Raw genomic sequence first — 17,296 nt, 5'->3', positions numbered from 1 at the left:
GTATTCGTACGTTGCAAAAAATGTTTATAATAGTAACAACCTTATACAATACAATGAAATTCATTTCAGCACTTTATAAACGATCAAGATTTTAAAAAAGGACACGATATGAGAAATGTAAGAAATGGCAAGTCGTTTAATAAACTTTATTTATAGATATACAAATTTAAAATAAATATACTGGTAATAAAATATTGCCATAAACTTTGTGGTATTGTAGCGTATTTAATACCACATCGAAACAATGATGTAGTAAGAGGAAAAAAAAGTTTTTATTTGAGAAAACATCAACCAATATTCCAATATTTTAAGAGAACTCGTAGCTAAAAAATACAACACACACATATACAGAAAAAAAAACATTCAGCTTGTATAAATAGCAGCTATTTGGATAGATAGTAGTAGCCTCTTCTTCAATCACGGTGTTCATGCTAATTTCATTTCAAGAAAATTTTTCACAGTTGTTAACACAATGTAAAATCCGGATTCCTTTCCCGCCACAGTCTCACGATCTCAACCACATGTATTCCCAAATGCTTCTTGATGCTAAGGCTCATCATGACATACCTGTATTTTCCGTCCTATATTTGCATCCGCGAGCGTGCGGCTGCTTCAACGAGCAAAGGTAGAAGTTTTAAAACCCGTTATTAGAATTAAAGTTTAAGCACATCAACATATTTCTTTAGTTTCTATTGTGTGCTTTTTCAATACGTTTGTGTCCAAACTTAGAATTTTAATGGTAGTATGCTAAGTAGTGTAATAATTGTGATTTTGTATTTTTAGGTTGACTTCAATTTAAAAACAACGACTGAGATGCAGATGCAAGTTTATAAAATCTCTAAATATATGTTTTTATTGATATGATGAGAAATGATTATTTGTTTCCTGATATTCATGCAAGACTATTCAAGAGCTATCTGCACTTCTCGTTTCTAATTTTGAACTCATGGTTCAGAGAAAATGCAGCTAATCAACAGCAACCACCAGCAACTCTGGAGATACTTTAATAAAATAGTGAGAGTTGACCGTCACTCCTATAACCAACCCATGGCCCCAACATGGGATGCCTTCCCTCTAGTGTATAGCTTCAGAATTTGGGACGGCTAGCGCAGATAGTCCTTGAGTATCTTTTCGCGAAATTCAAAACACATTTTAAATTACAATATTCGACAAAATTGTTTATATCGATCATGAGTGTAGTAAACTATATGAGAGTAATATAGATCAAACAATTCAATCTTTGTTTTACATCTTGCACAGTTTCCATACTTATATCGATCATGAATGTAGTAAACTATGTGAGAGTAATATAGATCAAACAATTCAATCTTTGTTTTACATCTTGCACAGTTTCCATATTTATATCGATCATGAGTGTAATTACGTGAGAAAGTAGCATCGATCCCAAAGTCATGTCATTGTTAAACATCTTATATCCATAATTTAATTTGCACAAGCATGTGCGGAAATTCATAAAATGAATGAATCAGTTATTATTTTAAGGTTGTTTACCATAAAATCTATAGTGTAAGGTTATGTTTGAAACGATAGAATTCGCTTAGCACGATTCACAATCTGTGGGTCTCGAGTTCAAATCTCGTCATCGAACATGTTCGCCCTTTCAGCCGTGAGGGCGTTATAAGTTACGGCCAAGTCCACTGTTATTTATTAAAGAGTATTCCAAGTGTTAGGAATGAGCGGCGTTGACTAGCTGCCGTCCTTGTATTCTATCATTTCAAAATTAGGGACGACTAACGCAGATATCCTTTGATTAGTTTGCGCAAAATTCAGCAAATACCTAACTCTATCAACCGCGATAATGTAAATCTGGTTTTTATTATTTTAACATTTAATGAATATTTTTAAACTCTTACACCATAATATTTTTCTGCATCTATAAAAACACACAGTTTTTGTTTTTTGAATTTCGCGCAAAGCTACACGAGGACTATCTGCGCTAGCCGTCCCTAATTTAGCAGTGTAAGACTAGAGGGAAGGCAGCTAGTCATCACCACCCACCGCCAACTCTTGGGCTACTCTTTTACCAACGAATAGTGGGATTGACCGTCACATTATAACGCCCCCACGGCTAAAAGGGCGAGCATGTTCGGTGTAACGGGGATTCGAACCCGCGACCCTCAGATTGCGATTCGAGCGCCTTAAAAACACACACACACACATATATATATATATATACTATTTCAAACATCTAAATGATGGTAAGTTATCAAACTGAAACGTTTTTCATAAATTATGATATACTTATATGATTTGTATGTAGCAAAGAGAACTTCTACGTATTTCAACAACGTATGTATCTATATAAATATAATAGTACTGTCTGTTGTATGTCCATGTAACTAATTCGCAGGGTGGGAATCGATCTTCACCAAAATTGGTATAGAGGTTCATTAGGTCTATGCCGGAGGTACATACAAATGTTCGGTTTTGCTTTTTGCGTTTTGCGGTTTTTATGGGCGTTTTTACCACTACTTCGCCCCCTTTTGATGGATCTTCACCAAATTTGGCATAAAGGTTTGTTGGGTCCATGCGGAGATACGTGCAAAGTTGCGGTTTCACATTTTGTTTTTTGCAGTTTTTATGGGCGTTCTTTACAATTACATAAAAAGGGAAGCAGCTTTTCATGTCCAGAGATAACCTTTCATTAATCATGAATTTACATACCTTCCGTCCAGGGTATGGGTACTTCAGCTAGTATATTAATACTAAAATGTTTTCCACCCATACTTGTTGTCCTATATTTTCCTGTATATATCTCTGGTTATGAAGCTGTTGCTTCCCAAACACGTTCATGGAATCATCCTCAGTGTTTGGTAGTTTGAAAAGTGATTATTCATCAGGGGAAAACTTATAGGGAAAAATATTATTATTTGATTATATAAACTTCAAAAAACACTTAAAAACCCATCCATACTATTTTAAATACATATGCTCTTTCATGACCATAGAAAGAGCTAATCAGTATCCTGTTGTACTATGCCATATAATGTGTTCAGTACCCTTCAGATATATATATATATGTATAATAATAGTAATAATAAGACAAATAGTAGCAATAATAATATCATTAATAATAGTAGTGTGACACAATTTGTCATGTTCTTAGAAGGACGCCTTTCGTTCTCATAGTAAATGACATGAATAGCGGAGGTAGGGACAGATCGTATTCTTCTGTGCTGCTATCTGGTACCTCAAGAAGGTACCGCAACACAGCGTGGCATTGCAACAAACATCCAATAATTTAATAATTTTCAAGATTCCCTTTTAGGGGTATTTTTAAAATGACGCTATATGGGTATTAACATTAAATTAACACATATAAGATAAAACCTAAACTAATTTGAGGCTGATTTTAAGGAAAACAACGACCACGACAACAGCAACAGAAAAACAATCAAACTCTAACGCTTTCAACAGGTGGACCTATCTTTATCATAGCCAAAGACAGAATAATGTTCTGATATTCCTGAGTGCATTGATATGAAAGACTCTCCTACTTACCTGTTAGGAAATGATAATAACCAGCTGCTTAGACATCATAATTAAACCCACACATATTTAAGATGTTTAATTTAAATACCTCTTACCAGATGCAGGAAATTTGACTTTCATGTTATGATTATAATAATTAATTTTGACATCTGAAATTAATATTATTGTATTGAATTGCTTTTGTTGAAGAATTTGTATAATCCATCTATCTATCTGTTTAAATAGTTATCTGTTTTGTTGTTGTTGTTTTTTCTACAAAACATTACTTATTTACCTGGACTACGCGTGGCCTAGTTATTAAAGGGTGGACTGTGAATCTGATTTACGTCCCGTTGTCAGAAGATCAAGCTCCACACTGTTATATCTTGGATCTGTTGGTGTATTATACGAGTTACAGTCAAATCCCACTATTCTATTTCGATCTGTGGGTGCATTATACGAGTTACAGTCAAATCCCACTATTCTATTTTGAGCTGTAGGTGCATTATACGAGTTACAGTCAAATCCCACTATTCTATTTTGAGCTGTAGGTGCATTATACGAGTTACAGTCAAATCCCACTATTCTATTTGGATCTGTGGGTGCATTATACGAGTTACAGTCAAATCCCACTATTCTATTTTGAGCTGTAGGTGCATTATACGAGTTACAGTCAAATCCCACTATTGACACAGATATCGACATTTATAAACATACAGAAAAAATATTTAATAACGATGTCAGAAGAATTTTTTTTCTAAAACAACACACCTCACGATTGCTACCTATTTGGTAGACGAATGGATAAGTTTGTTTGGTTGTTTGAGATATTCACGCCAAGCTGCACATGGGTTATCCGTGCTAGACGTCCCTAATTCTGTAGCTAAAGAGGAAGAAGCTAGCTAGTCAACACACCCACTGCCAACTCTTGGGCAACTATAATAGAATAGTGGAATTTGACTGTAACTCGTATAATTCACCTACAGATCCAAATAGAATAGTGGGATTTGACTGTAACTCGTATAATACACCAACAGATCCAAATAGAATAGTGGAATTTGACTGTAACTCGTATAATACACCCACAGATCCAAATAGAACAGTGGGATTTGACTGTAACTCGTATAATACACCCACAGATCCAAATATTAAAGAGAAATATCATTACATATAATACTCACTTGGTTCAGGTTTGTGAAATGAGCACAGAAAACGCATGCAGCATGCGTTCGAAAGCATACCCTGAAGGTGAAAGCTGAAAATATGCAATAACCACACGATTTCCTGATCATAAGCGAATGGCCGATTGTAACAATGCAGACGTGACTTCAAGGGGCGACTGCATTGCATGTGTATGGAGAACATAAAATCGAAAGCTTCTAATTCCAACCAGACGCTCTCTACTGCGGCTCTATGTATCCTGTTTGACAAGATGCGGAGAAGAAACCCCGGGCTGTTTTCACCATCAAAAGGATTTTATGCAATGAAAACCTCCAGCCTTGCCGGCTTGGAATGGCCTGGCCAACGAACCGGCATCACGCGATGCAAGCTGAGTTTATTGATGACAACATCATGTTATTTTACATGTTAATTGATTCTGTCACCTGATATCTTAGAACAAAGTAGCCAAAGACTGTTGAAAACTCATCTATTATTCAGCCGTTTCTATACGTACTGCAACTATAAGGTTAATCCAAAGGAAAATATAGGGGGAAAGAATTAAGAAGGACGGTCATCTATCAGCTACCGAGTTAAAAGGTAAGTATAGAACGAATAACAACGAAACTAAAGACGTCAAGATACAAATGAACTTACAAGGGACAATAAAACAACGTCGTAGATTAAATGAAAAATATCAGTCCGAAGAAAGAAATTTAAGATTCTAGATAACAAATAGGAATATAAAACGAAACCCGGAGAGAAGTTGGTGATAGCCATCATTTTCCACACCTAAATATGGCGTGCTTTTGTGCAGTAGTGTGTAGTGGAAATAAACCTTCTAGTACAAAGTTGTTTACATTCAGTGACCAGCTTGAATGCTACCACAAGCTACAGAATCGGTTTCGAAACATTATTCATCGTTAAAGAAACGCATAGAGCTATCATAGTTACTAAAAAGGCATATGTTCTTGAAAGACGTGAGAACTAACACTATAAAGTATCTTAGAAATGTGACTTCTTAACAAGACTGAAAAAAAAAACCATCTTACCAAGATTCAGTGTGGACGAACTATTGTAAGTTATTGAAATGCTGAAACATTTTGGTGAAGTTGATGGTTTTTCTCGTGTTCAGTTTGTCTTCAACTTAGATAACGTTCATACTTGTAAGGGGATATACTTAATCTTAATTCTAATACAACAAGCGGTTATTGGGTGCTGTACCAAGATGGAACACTTAACAAAACTGTTGTTCAGTTCATCTGTGGTGTCTCCTATTAATTGACATTTGTTTCAAAGTTAATTGGTGTCAAAATGTCTTGACAAAATACAAATGTGTTTCTGTTTTGACACGCTAATATTCTATTATTTTCCGTAATAAGTCATTCGTTGTTTTTTCTCTTTTTTTTTTCATTCTGTTACATACTGAAATTCTGTGACTCTTCTTACACGCTTGTGTATAAACTTTTTCAAACAACATACCATTCTTAACTGAAAACGATTTTCTTATCTATGTATGGTTTTATTAACTTTTAAGTTAGATTAATCTGTCACAATTATCCCCACCCCCGCTAGGTCAGCGGTAAGTTTACGGAATTACAATGCTATAATACGGGGGGGGGGGGTTCGGTTAATTCTCATGTCTTTCAAGAACAGATGCATTTTAGTAACTATAGAAACAAGAAAAACTTTAATTGGACGAAATTACTGAAACGAAGCAATATTATAAACATGAAAACATATTTGCTGTTGTCTATAAGCTTCTGGTCAAAGGTTAAAACCTCGTTTTCCGCTACATGAGGAGGACTCGGTAACTTCACGATAGTCAGACCATGTTTTATTTCTGAACAAAGACTCGAGTTTTATAATAAACACTATTGTGACACTGCCTGAAGATACGGAGAGTCAGGAATGAATTAGAATGTAATAATAAATTTTGGTTGCTTAATTTAGGAACTAAAATCTTACTTATATATCTTAGTTGGTATGTTACATTTCTGCTGATAGACAACAAAAAGCGTTTCGGACTGGTAATGACGTTTTATAATAACGGTTTGTATACGCTAATATAGCGGTTTGTCGCCGCAGAATGAATCTGGCACTTCAGACGACATTATCAGCTTCAATGGACATGACTTAAGGGGAAATCCCGAACGTGCGATGGTGCAATGCTACCACTGATGGACTTATGGCTGGAAAAATTTGTCTACAGCCTTTTCCAGTCATCACGTTCAGCCACAAACTAAATGGTATTGTCCATCTTTTTCTACAGTAGGTGAAGAAATTGGAGCACAACAATTTCAAAGATGATTATATAACATAATAAATAGCATGGGTAAGAGAAGGTCAGGATGGAAAACAACCTTAAAAGTCTCCCAACACAAAAAAGTCACAAACAGAAAGGCCAGGAACTCTTCCCCCCTCCTCAAACATACAAAGTGATTATTAACAAATTGCATATGTCCTAATTAACTATGAACAAAATGATTCCCAAAGATACGTGCCTACAAGGTGTTTTACAGATACATTGGTTGGAGAAAAACAAATTGCAGAAAAATGTACGAATAATTCGTTGAACGTTTCGAAGCGGAAACTTTATTGCAACACTGAACGAGGCTTAGATATGCCTGGTTTTCTAACGCTCCCTGTTTATATTTCTATAAATACATAGAATATTTGCATATTTATATTAATATAATTAAATTGTTTCTCTTTCCATTCTCATGCCTTTTCAGCAAGTTGGAGTAAATGCTTGCCTCCGGCATTCGGGTTTTAAACGTGCAGAAGGCAGACCCGGGATTATTTAAAAACCCTCTATACGTCTCTGGTGCATGCTGCTACAGTAGTTGCTCAACTTCTCCAGAAGCGGTCTAGTACGGCCCTAATACCTATGCCGAAAGCTTAGTCTTTTATACGACCTTCCCTCTCTAGGCTAGTCAGACCAAGTGTACAGAGAGCGAACGTAACGGTGAATCTCCCGCTATTCTGATTGCTACTCTGCGGCCCAGGCCCTTTTGTATCGGTATCGGTAGTTAAGCCTTACCAGCATAAATACTTTGGTGAAGAGTAAAATATAAAGTCATGTTGATAGACTCGGGAATCGCAAATCAATCACCAATATTTGAAAACCATTTCGTCGGCAGTGAAGGTAGGGATGTTTTAAAAGCAACGTATATTTCAAAGATTGGGTTGTTTTAATGTCATTTTGTTTTAGATAATCGTTTTTATTCATTATAATTAAAATGGCACATTTTATCTTTTGCTGTTTCGTTTCTGTTGAGAAAAAATATCAGTTTGGTGAGTGAATACATATATATATATATATGTGTGTGTGTGTGTATATAAATATATATATATATATAAGGTTTCTACAAATAGTTATATATAGTTTAAAGTGTAATAACTTTTAAACGAAATTTCCATGATGCGATCTTTAAAATCGTCACGTTCAGCCACAAGCCAAGCGGCACCAGGTGTAGCAAGGGCGGCGTCCTCGTTACGGACCTCGCACAACCAATCCAGCAAATCAGTATGATAACACCCTCAGCGTCCAACTGTGGGAAGGAAAAGTTGTTCAGAATACGAGTCCAATAATTCGTTTACTAAGGCGAAGTGACTTTTCTTATGGTGGGTCGTCCAGTACTCCTTTTATGGCACACGAGATCTTGTGTCTTTGAAATGCTTATGCCATAACATAATCGGATTGTTCGACTGTTTTCACGTATAACAAACTTGCCAGACTTTAACTCCACCTACCATAGAGTTGCTTGTAATTTTAATGAGCGTTTAACATCTCGACAGTATATGTTTACTATTTTAGATTATGATTTAGGCCTAAAAGGGGTGGGATTGAATATATGCTTTAGGTTTTAAGACTAGCACGTGATTTGTAGCTCATTGCTATCTTTCTTCTTTCAAAGTTACTACGTTTAAAAGTGTGTAGAACCATTTGTAGGTGGACATCCTATACAGATACCAATGAATAGTGCAAATAACACAAGATACATTTGACTTATTTTGTCAAGTAATTCCACTTTGTATGTATAAGCATAAATATGACTACTTCAGCTTTATTATTATTTTACTTATTTATTCGAACAACCTGGATTAGAAAATTTAAAACTGATTGTTATAAGTTCATGTTTAAATCTTTGTGCCACGATCCGTACACTTCACATGAGGATCTTATGTTATAGGTGCAGTGCAAGTTCATGGATAAAGACTTGTAACGCTAAAAACCGGGCTTTGATGTCCGTGGTTAGCACGGAACAGATAGCCCACTGTGTGGCGTTTGTGCTTAACAACAAACAAACAGAAACTTCACAGACATGCTACATTTGTTTGTCGGTAATGTTCCACTTCGTACTATTGTTTTCTCTACGTTCCTAATAATTTAAAATGTATTTTGAGTACTAAATTTCATGATTAGATATTTTATAAATTCACTTTATCTCTAGTTATTTACATGTGGGTAATTTTAGGTAGATATATGTGAAATTATTGTATATTTGAGAACATTCCATTTACAATAATGGTTCATTACTTGGAAAATACACACTTCCAGAAACAAAAATATACAACTCTGCCAAAACTATCATTTAAGTTAAGACTACATTTGGTCATAAAGTACAAGTAAGATAAATTGTCTGCTAAAAATGTGTTTTATATAAACTCGCAAGAGATGCTTATTACACCGTCAATCCTTAAATATTACTACCTATTATAAGTATAATTATTTACTATAGACCTCGTAAACTAAATGGATCCAAAAATAGCTAGATAACGATCTAACGAATCCAAATATAACTAAAAAATGATCTAACGTATTTAAACAATATCGATATCTAATATCTATTTCTGAATTGCTCTGGTCTCTAACTAAAAATTAGTACTTACCTATTTCTTAGAGATTAACATAGATTTTAGTTTGAACTACAAATATCTATAAGAATGTATTCTATTCTCCATGAAGTGGGAATTTTTTCAATTAAAATTTGACCAAATTAATATATACTCTTTAGCTTTATTTTTTTTTTTCACAAGACTGAAGATTCTTGAACAATCTGGTATTAACATTAAATAAAACAATTCAGTTGCTTCATTTGTTTTAATAATTACCCCACATTTTAGTACAGACTAATAGGAATATTTTGTATAGATCGTGTTTTGAATTGTAGCTACTTCGATGAAGACAGGACATAGTCGATATACAAGGCGAAGGAGAAAAAAATAACCAGAAAGTTATTTAATTTAGAACAGAGTTTAATTTCTGCAGTCTTATTCGGAAACAAATGACAATTAAATTGATTTCAGCTGCCTTCGTAAAATCTTCCTTGTACCAAATAGTAACGTTTGTGCTACCCAACTGCACAGCAACGTTTGTCCCACTCATCTGTACAGTAACGTTTGCCCCACCCAATTGTATAGCAACGTTTGCCCCACCCAACTGTACAATAACGTTTGCCCCACCCAACTGTATAGCAACGTTTGCCCCACCCAACTGTATAGCAACGTTTGTCCCACCCAATCTGCTACAGCAACGTTTGCCCACCCATCTGTATAGCAACGTTTGCCCCACCCAACTGTACAGTAACGTTTGTCCCCACCCAACTGTACAGTAACGTTTTCCCCACCCAACTGTACAGTAACGTTTTCCCCACCCAACTGTATAGCAACATTTGCCCCACCCAACTGTACAGTAACGTTTTCCCCACCCAACTGTATTGCAACGTTTGTCCCACCCAAATGTATAGTAACGTTTATACCCTCTGTATATTTACCAGGTAGATAACAAGTCAGTGACATAGACATAATATATCCAAAGGTAGAAATATAGGCAGTATGTATGTACGAGTGTGTGCTCCTGTACATTCTAATGTTGGAAGTTTAATGTAATTGTATACTGTTTCAGTGAATATGCGCGAATGATGTACTTGCAGGTACTTGAATTATTTATGGCTTCCATAAGCTCACTGAGCTAAAATGTCTTCACTATAAAAAGAAACGTACGATTACAATAAACACTTCCTTCAGCTATTGTTGATGAGAAACCGATTTGCATCTATAAAACATCTAAAACACATCTATGATAAGATTGTAAGCAATTGAATTGCGCCACTCTTAATATTAGGTTTTGATCCGGTTTCTTACGGTGCATGTAGTAATAACTAACTTATTTGATCCCGTGTTTTTCATACAGTTTTCTTAACAATATATAGATACGGTGTTGAATAGAACGAACATGTCTAATTCAGTGTTGTGCAAATAGAAGATTCGAATACAAGATCAGTTCACTGCATTATATAGCTTATGCTTTTGAATATATATAATTTTCCAGAACATCGTCTGTATTAAGATAATATACTAGATTTTAATTTTTGTTTTACTTTTTGAATGTACCATTGGGGAGTTTAATGGGTTATTGCTAAGTATATATATGAATCAAACAATTATACATTTATTATTTTCCGATATTGTTGAATTGGAGTCTATGTAACAAGGGTTGAAGTGAAATAATCTCATGATCTTGTAAAACAATAATTGATGTGACAAACACTTCTAGCTTGTGTTCTATTTTTGGCCTCCTGTCGGTACCGCGCACCCATTCACACATACCTACGTGAATAATCGTACCTCCACTAGGGGTCCTACCAACGGGTGGTGCGTTAGAGAAGCAGTTAGGGAGGGTCGGAAAAAATTCACATACGTCTTCCCGCAGAGAAGGTCGGAACTCTTCCCTAAAACTCGGTAAATCGCAGTTAGTAGTAGACCAGGTCTAAAAGAAGTGGCTTAGATTCTAAAAACTAGAAAAGCCAATACTTGCTAGAATTATAACAAACTAATCTCTTTGACTTATTAGCAGAGAATTAATAAACATATATATATTTCTTCTTGTGCGTTCCTTGTTTAGATGATCGATACAATGGACATGGGTTCCTTCCCACACCACCACTGACTCCAACCACTATTTCGGAGGTCTCATCGTCGTTCCCGTTGTCTTTCTCCATGCTACCACAGTCATCAATTTCAGCTCTCCCACAGCCATTTTATTCCCCGATGGCAACTGCATCTCTTCTCTCGGGCTCCGTTGCTGCAAGATCGTTTCCTGCTGCCTTCCTTCCGAGGACCGAGCATTCTAGACTAGATTATAGTTATCCGCCTCCATTGAATCTAGCGGTGGGCACTCGTGTGACGCGTGTTTCCAACTCGATAAATGGGGTGATTTACCCGGAAAATTCGACGAGATCACCCATCGCGTTTATTAGGCCTTTTTCTTCGCAACCTCCGTCATCTATTAAAAAACCAAAGAAATTCGACTTTGCTCATCTCGCCGAGTCGGCCATCTCCCAGGATGAGCCAGAGTTCTGCCCGAGTCCCGCTGAGACGAGAAGCAGCGACTCGCATCCTCCGAGGTCAACCTCTAGACTCGAACATGACGCACTATCCGCTCTTTCTTCAGGTTCTACAGTATTTAATCCTAAGGACAACTCTGGTTCCGCTTTTCCATTCCCCAATAGTCCTTTTAACTCTCATCCAGTTCTTTTAGCAAAGATGCCAAAGAAGATGTCACACTTACTAGATCAGCGACACCTTAAAGGTCGAATATTTTCTCACTCAAAGAAAGAGTTCATCTGTAAGTTCTGCCAGCGTCGCTTCACCAAATCTTATAATCTGTTAATACACGAGAGAACGCATACGGATGAACGACCTTACACCTGTGACATCTGTCATAAAGCTTTCCGGAGACAAGATCATTTAAGGGACCATACGTAAGAAACATTTATTTTTTATTTTTACAGAATTATATATATAATCAATTTTTAGAAACTAGGTTTAATGATATATTAATATTTCTTAAACATTATATTGTCACCCGGTGGGTCAGCGGTAAGTCTAAGGACTTACAACGCTAAAATCGGGGGTTTGATTCCCCGTGGTGTACACAGCAGATAGCCGAATGTGACTTTGCTTTATAATAAACAAACAAGACATCAAATCTAATATTTTTTTTACTAGGAAAAGTAACTAAATCATTACTTAAGAAACTTTGAATACTGGAATAGAAAATAAGCAGACTAAATAAACTTCGTAATATCTAAAGTTACTTGGTTCACAAATAAGACTAGCTAATCTGAATGTATTATGTGTATTTATCAGTCAGATACCGAAGAAAACAAACTGGGCATTATAACCATACGGAAAATGTAGATGGCACGGCGGTATGTCTTCGGACTTACAACACCGGAAACTGGGCTTCGATAACCGTGGTGGGCAGAGCACAGATAGCCCATTGTGTAGCTTTGTGCTTAACTTTAAATAAAAAAACATGTACGGTTCAATGAAGACAATCAAAATATTTTTGTGTTTGTTTGTTTTTAAAATTTCGCGCAAAGCTACACGAGGGCTAACTGCGCTAGCAGTCCCTAATTTAGCAGTGTAAGACTAGAGGGAAGGCAGCTAGTCATCACCACCCACCGCCAACTCTTGGGCTACTCTTTTACCAACGAATAGTGTGATTGACCGTAAAATTATAACGCCCCCACGGCTGAAAGGGCGAGCATGTTTGGTGTGACGGGGATTCGAACCCGCGACCCTCAGATTGCGAGTCGAGCGCCTTATCCACCTGGCCATGCCGGGCCATATTTTTGTGTGTTATTACATGTGTAATAGCCATTGTGAATGTAATTTCCAACTGCTCAAAAGGAACTTATTTATAATTTGAAATTATAGCTTGAAGCGTTTGAACTCGGTGGAATACTGGCTGTGGTTACGATGCTGGGGGAGTGGCGAATCTGTAATACATGACGACAGTTCAGTTGGCACGCGACTGATAGTCAGTCGCAGTTATTCACATAATAGTTACATTTAATACTGTGAGCCGTTGATATCTCATAATAATACCGATGATTACGCATGATAGTTCTGTTTGTACGGTGTTAAGTATTGTCATTTTCACACACGTATATTCTACTCTAATGCATATTATTAGTTATCTCTAAAACGAAACATGAGGTGAAAGTCAAATAATATTGCAATATCTTTTTATGTAATTCAACTGTATATTTGATACATCAATACATCTTTAAGTTAGAGTAAAAAACTCTAAGTAGATAGTTTTTTCATAAACAAACTTTCTAAACGTATAAAGATGTATAAGTTAGACTCCTGTTTGCACCAACACCTGCTCCTTATTTCTAATTAAGTCTATTTTAATTTCAATTGCAAGACTTTCGAATAGATGTTGTGTTTCATATAGCTAGTTATCTGAGCCTCTGCGCCTCCTGGTGTTTCAATTTTGTGATTAGAAATATGTTGACTTTATAAACATCTCTGGTTTATACACGCTTGTTTTTCTAAACATATATTTAAGTAATGCGGCTCCTTTTCTATCTTTTTCCGGATATTTCGTGAAAAATGAGAGAATAACAAAGGCCACTGAAGAGGAAGTAACTAAGAGTAAGATATCAGTCAGATAATACAAAACTATGATCTTGCCTTTTTTGGGGGGTTTCAAGTGACGCTCTTCTACCCAGCTTGGCATAGCCTGGTGGTTCGGGCGCTCTACTCACAATCTATGGGTCGCGGGTTCGAATCCCCGTTACCGAACATGCCCGCCGTTTTAGCCGTGGGTGTGCTATAAAGTAACGGTCAATCGCACTATTCGTTCCCAAGAGTTTGCAGTAGGTGGTGATGAACGCTGCCTTCCCTCTATTCTCTCGCTGTTAGATTAGGGACGGCTAATGCAGATAGCCCTCGAGCAGTTTGCGCGAAATTCAAAACAAACCAAACAAAGACGTTCTAATCAAAACAAAAAACTGAAACACAAAAATCATGTTGAGTTAGTCTTAAACAGTACATCGTATATACATTTGATCTAACGAAATACATCCGTTTTCATAATGAAATATATTAGGTTTTAAACAGTACATCGTATATACATTTGATCTAACGAAATACATCCGTTTTCATAATGAAATATATTAGGTTTTAAACAGTACATCGTATACACACATTGGATCCAAGAAACACATCCGTTTTCATAATGAAATATATCAGGATTGAAACAGTACATCGTATATACATTTGATCTAACGAAATACAACCATTTTCATAATGAAATATATTAGGATTTAACAGTACATCGTATACACATTTGATCTAACGAAATACATCCGTTTTCATAATGAATTATATTAGGATTTAACAGTACATCGTATACACACATTTGATCTAACGAAATACATCCGTTTTCATAATGAAATATATTAGGTTTTAAACAGTACATCGTATATACATTTGATCTAACGAAATACAACCATTTTTATAATGAAATATACTAAGTTTTAAACAATACGTCGCACCTTACTAAATTTTGGGAATAGCATAATTCTGTATTTAAACATTCGAACTTAATTTAATCCTTCTCATGAACAGGCATTTTCTTTGGTTCAGTAATATCGTCTACGAACTAAAAGAGGGTAACACGATGTTTAATAATGTGTGAAATGCTTAATTTGATTTATGTTACATCTTGGAAATGGATAAAAAAAAATCATCCTACTGGCAAATGTTTTGTTAAAATTACTCCAATGCAATGCGCGACTTTCCTGATTTTATTATTAACAAATATTCATATTTATTTTTTATAGGTACATCCATTCCAAGGAAAAACCCTTCAAGTGTTCGGAGTGTGGGAAAGGGTTTTGTCAGTCTCGAACTTTAGCTGTGCACCGAATTCTTCACACGGACGATTCACCACACAAGTGTTCTACCTGCGGACGCTGCTTCAACCAACGGAGCAACCTAAAAACCCACCTCCTCACCCACACCGACATCAAACCCTACAACTGCGGCTCTTGCGGGAAGGTTTTCCGCCGAAACTGTGATCTTCGCCGGCACAGTCTCACGCACGACATGCAACAGATGGCATCGACTACACCCTCAGTATCTTCTGTTAAAAATCCTATACCATCTTTGAGGTTTGTATGTCCATCGTCATGTAAGCATAACAACCTTATTTCGGAGAATCCTACCTCAATCTCTTTCTGAAACAAGAGATGTGATTAAAAGTTGGGGGGTCCCCATACTTTCTTAGCTCAAGTGTTCCCCCCATGACATTATTCATCGTGACTGTAGACCCTCCCCATCAAATTAATTCGTGGAAATGGAGTAACACAGATCCATTTATATTACCATTGTCTCCTTTTGCTGTTAAAATTGTTCATATTGTTAACAGATGCACTTTTAAATGTCAGGGTCACTTGGGGGGGGGGCAATATGTACATGCTGCGGCCCTGTAAGGGTTTCTAGCTTCCGGTCTGGGAACCAATGGATTAAGAAACCTGTAAATTGAAGAAATATTGATGAAATTATAATCTTTTATTTCAAGGGGAAAAATTATGCAAGTTTTTGTTGTTTTTTAAACCAAACGAAGTCAATCAAAATATGTTTGTGTTATTACATGATGTAACCAAGTCATTGTGAACATAATTTCCAACTGCTCAATAGGAAATGATTAACGGGTCTGTCTTTATTAACTAATTGAAATAAACTAAGCCTAATATAACTGTATAGTGTAATTGCAGTTCTCAATAAAGTTCCTTTTTGATACAGATGCCACCTGTCTGAAATTATATGCAACCATAAATTTATCTTAATATTTTTCATTTCACTGTAAAGATTTGATTCTTAAGAAAATATTTAAAAGTATTGTCCTTTTTTTTGTTTCCGCAAGCAAGTGAAATCATGTAAAAAAACGTAAGAAATAAAAGTTTGTATACTGTTTCTTTAATTGTATTGTATGCCATGTTGTTCTTACCAGGATCTTTTTTAAACGTCATTCATCGTTTCTGCAGTGTTTGTTTGTTTGAAGTTATCAACAAAGCTATACAATGAGCTAACTGTGCTCTGCCCACCACGGGTATCGAAACCCGGTTTCTAGCATTGTAAGTCCGCAGACATACCGCTGTGCCAATGGGGGTCGTTTCTGCAGTGAGAAAAGCTCGCGTATAGAAAGCTGACATCAAATTAAGAGTGATTATTTGATTTTTCGCAAAAACAAACAAAAACATGCCGTTATCTTGGAGAAATATTTAAATTTATTAAAGAAACGAAAGGCTAATCAATTGCCATTACAACATTTTTTTGTGATGCTCCAACAGTGGACTTTTTCAAAGTTCTTCAAAGCAAATATCTAGAATTAAATATAGAATATTTTTTACGACAGTTTATTTTTATTTATATTCAAGATGATTAATGACATATTCTAATATTAATTCTGTTTTTTCAGCCTTTTCTTTTATAGTAAGTCGGCTGAAAGTTTGTAAATATTACTATATAAAAATTACTTTAATACAAACACAAGAGCAACATACGCATCCTTCCGAATGTCTTTTTACGGCCTTTTATTCATTTTTTAAATGTTATATATATTTTTTTAAACATTTTTTTCAAGCCTTACACTTCTACTTACAATCTCGGATTACTTTATTTCGTTTTAACGATGAAATGGCCCGGCATGGCCAGGTGGATAAGGCGCTCGACTCGCAATCTGAGGGTCGCGGGTTCGAATCCCCGTCACACCAAACATGCTCGCCCTTTCAGCCGTGGGGGCGTTATAATGTGACGGTCAATCCCACTATTCGTT

At 35.9% G+C, this 17,296-nt stretch overlaps 1 protein-coding gene across 1 annotated transcript; it reads left to right on the top strand.

Annotated features, from left to right (window-relative positions):
• Positions 1-7,767: 7,767 nt before the first annotated feature.
• Positions 7,768-15,951, top strand: LOC106478064 (protein odd-skipped-related 2-like). Its single transcript, XM_013938575.2, has 3 exons — positions 7,768-7,798; positions 11,561-12,419; positions 15,300-15,951. Exons 2-3 carry the CDS (start codon positions 11,656-11,658, stop codon positions 15,697-15,699), a joined length of 1,164 nt encoding a protein of 387 aa, XP_013794029.2. The 5' UTR covers positions 7,768-7,798; positions 11,561-11,655; the 3' UTR covers positions 15,700-15,951.
• The last annotated feature ends 1,345 nt before the right edge of the window (positions 15,952-17,296 follow it).

The sequence above is a fragment of the Limulus polyphemus genome, unplaced genomic scaffold, assembly GCF_000517525.1.
Source record: "Limulus polyphemus unplaced genomic scaffold, Limulus_polyphemus-2.1.2 Scaffold177, whole genome shotgun sequence".
Lineage (NCBI taxonomy): Eukaryota > Metazoa > Arthropoda > Merostomata > Xiphosura > Limulidae > Limulus > Limulus polyphemus.
The sequence above is the reverse complement of the archived record's forward strand: the minus strand, read 5'-3'. Positions and strand labels throughout refer to the sequence as shown.